This window comes from Oreochromis niloticus, linkage group LG16 (genome assembly GCF_001858045.2).
Source record: "Oreochromis niloticus isolate F11D_XX linkage group LG16, O_niloticus_UMD_NMBU, whole genome shotgun sequence".
Taxonomy (NCBI): domain Eukaryota; kingdom Metazoa; phylum Chordata; class Actinopteri; order Cichliformes; family Cichlidae; genus Oreochromis; species Oreochromis niloticus.
In genome coordinates this window covers 33210029-33213564 of record NC_031987.2, presented here as the reverse complement: position 1 = coordinate 33213564, position 3536 = coordinate 33210029, and the positions used below count along the sequence as shown (strand labels likewise).

Sequence of the window (3536 nt, the reverse complement as noted above, 5' to 3'; positions counted from 1 at the left end):
ATACTCTTTCTCTGCCTCAGCCCCCCCACCATCCCCCACCCCTTTGCTATGTGCTGAGTCTGTAACCCCTCCCCCGGCCCTTCCCCTTCCTGCTCAGTGCATAGCAATGACTATTTGATGTGGACTATCAGATGTCCTGTAGTCGACCAATCACACACAATTTGAACAGAAAAAAAATAGAGAGGAAAAAAAGAAAAAACAAAAGCTCTGAAAGCTACTTCGTTCCCAACCAACACACTATCACTATAGGACAGTACTAACCTTCTTGATGGGTGGTGACACTATAATTGCTTAACACATTATTTCTCTGTGCCCTCAGAGTGTGGAGTCAGGCCCCAGTACAGGACACGTATTGTTGGAGGTAACATCTCGAAACAAGGCCAGTTCCCCTGGCAAGTTAGCCTCCATTATAGGAATGAACACCTGTGTGGAGGCTCCATCATATCCCCATACTGGGTCATCACTGCAGCACATTGTGTGTATGGGTGAGTCAATCCGATGTAGATATTTTACATTCTCTACAAGCATTAACATCTGGTTCTTCTTAATACATTCAAATTTGTGGAACCCAGAAACTGACAACAATGGCCTGTTTGTTGAGCGGGCATAAAACATTATGCTTATGTCTGTGAAGCATAAGTCCTTGTTGTATCCATGTTCTTCTCCTAATGCCTTGCAGCTACATATTTGCCTAATGTATCCACTATCCCTCTTCTGCACATGTCCAAACCACCTCAGCTTTGTCCCTCTAACTTTGTCTCCAAACTGCTCAACCTGAGCTGTCCCTGTGATGGACTCATTTATCATCCTGCCCGTTTTGCTTATTTCCAATGAACATCTTAGCATCTTCAGCTCTGCCACCTCCAGGTCTGCCTCCTGTCTTTTTCTCAGTGCCACCATCTGCAAACCATACCAGGTTTCAGCACTATCTTGTAAATATTCTTTTACTCTTGATGATGACTGTAAGGGCTGACAGTGTTACCTGAAGATGGCAGTAACCCAGTCACAAATCCAAAGTGATATAGAGCACAGGTGACCAGGGGTTTACCGGCCTCAGGAGCCCTGCGGGTGGAGATGTAGAGCACTTGTTTTGAACAGGTTAGAACCCTGTGGACATCTTTGGCTAGAGATGGCTACCAGAACAGATGCTGGAGGACTATAGGGGCTTGGTTGATGCCAGGATGGCAAGTGAAGCTAGCAGTGTGAGCTCCATAGATGACTTTGGACCAGACTCTCATGGGGATATAGAGTCAATTTGGAGATCCCATCCCAGGACCAGGTTCCTCATTCCGGCCACTCGGATCTCGGACTCTGTTTCCCAGGTTAGGGAACCAACAACACAGGACACAGGCAGAAGAGTCTCTTTTTCGTGTGACCTGTCTGGATAGACCAAATGTCTAGACTGTCAGGCTTTACATATCGAGAACCAGGTCTGTAAGTTTAGCAAAAGTTAAAGAGAGTAAAGAACAGGGCCCACCTGGTCTGATGGGAGTCATTTAGCAGTTTGAAGATAAATAATTCTTGTGATCAGTCCAGTCTATGAGTGGATGCTCTGAGCCCACCAGCCAATGCCTCCACTCTTCCAAAGCTAGCTTAATGACCAGCAGCTCCTGATCACCAATGTCATAGTTTTTCCTACGGGATAAAAATGTGAAGTGAAAAAGGTAGAAAAAGGCACATGAATCTTGCTGTGAGAAGAAGGCTCCCACTCCTGAATCAGAGGTGTCCACCTCCACTATGAAGTTTTTACTTGGGTCAGGTTGTATAAGAACGAGGGGCTGTGGCAAAGAGTTGTTTTAACTTGTCAAAGGTGGCCTGGGCTGCACAGTTCCACTGAAATGGGTGCTTGGGAGAGGTGAGACTGCTTAATGGAGAGGCACCTTTACTGAAATCTGGATAAACCTACATAGAAGTTGGTGGGCTAGACAGACCACCTGTAACTAGAGTTTGCATCACACCTTTAACTTTGAACAGGTGTTGAGCGAGTTCTCCAGAGTTCTCTGGTGAGTTCTCAGTTCTCGGGTCATTGCAGAAATTCAGAGCTGGCAAAGCTGCTTGTTTTGCATGACTACGGCACGGTGAATAGAATCTGAGCCTGCTGAGTCCATTCTGGTTGGATCGTTATGTGCAAAAGCAGCATTGTCCAAGAGCCAAGGAACAGTTGTGGAGAGCTACAGAAAGACCTGGAATCATGAGGTACAAATGGCCTGTATGCGTGCTCACAGCACAAGACTTTTTTGACAAAAAACGCCACGTTTTTAGTCAAGTGTTTGTGTGTGTGTGTGTGTGTGTGTGTGTGTGTGTGTGTGTGTGTGTGTGCGTGAGGGTGAGAGAGAGTGTGGGAAAATGTGCTTTTGTAGCAACAGAGGGCAGCGAGGATTAAGAGAGCTGGAAGGTGCATGCACCGCTCAGAATCAGAGTCAGCCGTACACACGCTCCACGTCAGCGTGAGACGGTCGTACCAGAGCAAGGAGCCCCGAGAAAAGTAAAAATGCGTCTTCACACAGCAGTGTGGGTAAAACGACATTCTCTCTGTCTCACAGTGCGACCTGAGCTGGGACTCTTCCCCGATCCAACAATAAAGCAATTTAAAATAGAGCTGGCCCTACCCTTCACCAGTGAGAAAAACCTTCATTCAATAAAACAATTTCAGAAAGGCAGACTCTCGCTTTTACCAGTCAGAGAGCGGAGAAGGCCTGGGTTTAACCTGATCCATGTAAAACTGCAGTTTGGGGGGTTATGACCCCCAAACACGCTCAACCCCAGCAACCCAGAGTGAGCGGAAACTCTCGCCTGCCTCACTTTCACCTACTGGAAAGAGCTACCTGACTGTAACCCCAGGCCGCAATCTCGAACTCCTCCCTGACTGTCAGTAAAGTCATTTCAGAGAGGCGGGCTCTCGCTTCGGCCACTAAGAGAGCAGGAGATGGTTTTGATCTGACCAATGAGCCGAATTTACGGCCTTGTGACGAGTGAAGCGTGCAGAGTGTTTTTCAGCCAAAACAGCTTTGCAGACTCTCCAGAAATACACAAGTCCTCACCAGCTGCCCCACAACCCATGAGAAAATACCAAGAGGAGACCAGCAGCCCTGAGTCTGCATGCAAAACATGAAAAACTCCATAGCAGGTACTTGTTGTTACATAGCTGCACGTAGTCGTTGTTGTGGTAGTTTACTGTTCCAATGAAACAAGAAGATCTCATTTTAAAGTCATTTTTTTGCCATCCTGTGATTGCATTTGCCATATTCTCTTAATATCTTAGAGCTATTTCCAGAGGCAAGAATGCTGATGTTAGATTCTGTTTTAAAGCTGGATGTGATCTTAAAGTCCCTAAAGAGTAATGTCATTTAAATGTCCAAACTGCAGTCAGGGTTATGTTGAAGTACAGGCTGTACGGAGGACCATACCTTAACTGTTAACCTCACACATGTCTGTGTGAATTACTGACATGACATCGACATACCAAGGAGACTTATCTGTTTTTCTTTTGTCAAAGAAAAGACAGAAAACTTGAAGCTACAGCACGATTTCTCCAA

The 3536-nt window shown here is 46.1% G+C and overlaps 1 protein-coding gene across 1 annotated transcript in view; it reads left to right on the top strand.

The window, feature by feature from the left end:
- Positions 1-3536, top strand: part of tmprss3a (transmembrane serine protease 3a) — a 28324-nt gene that overhangs the window by 14501 nt on the left and 10287 nt on the right. The window contains exon 9 of the mRNA XM_019353019.2: positions 320-485. Within this exon, the coding sequence (XP_019208564.2) occupies positions 320-485 (166 nt within the window). The remainder of the gene's footprint in view (positions 1-319; positions 486-3536) is intronic.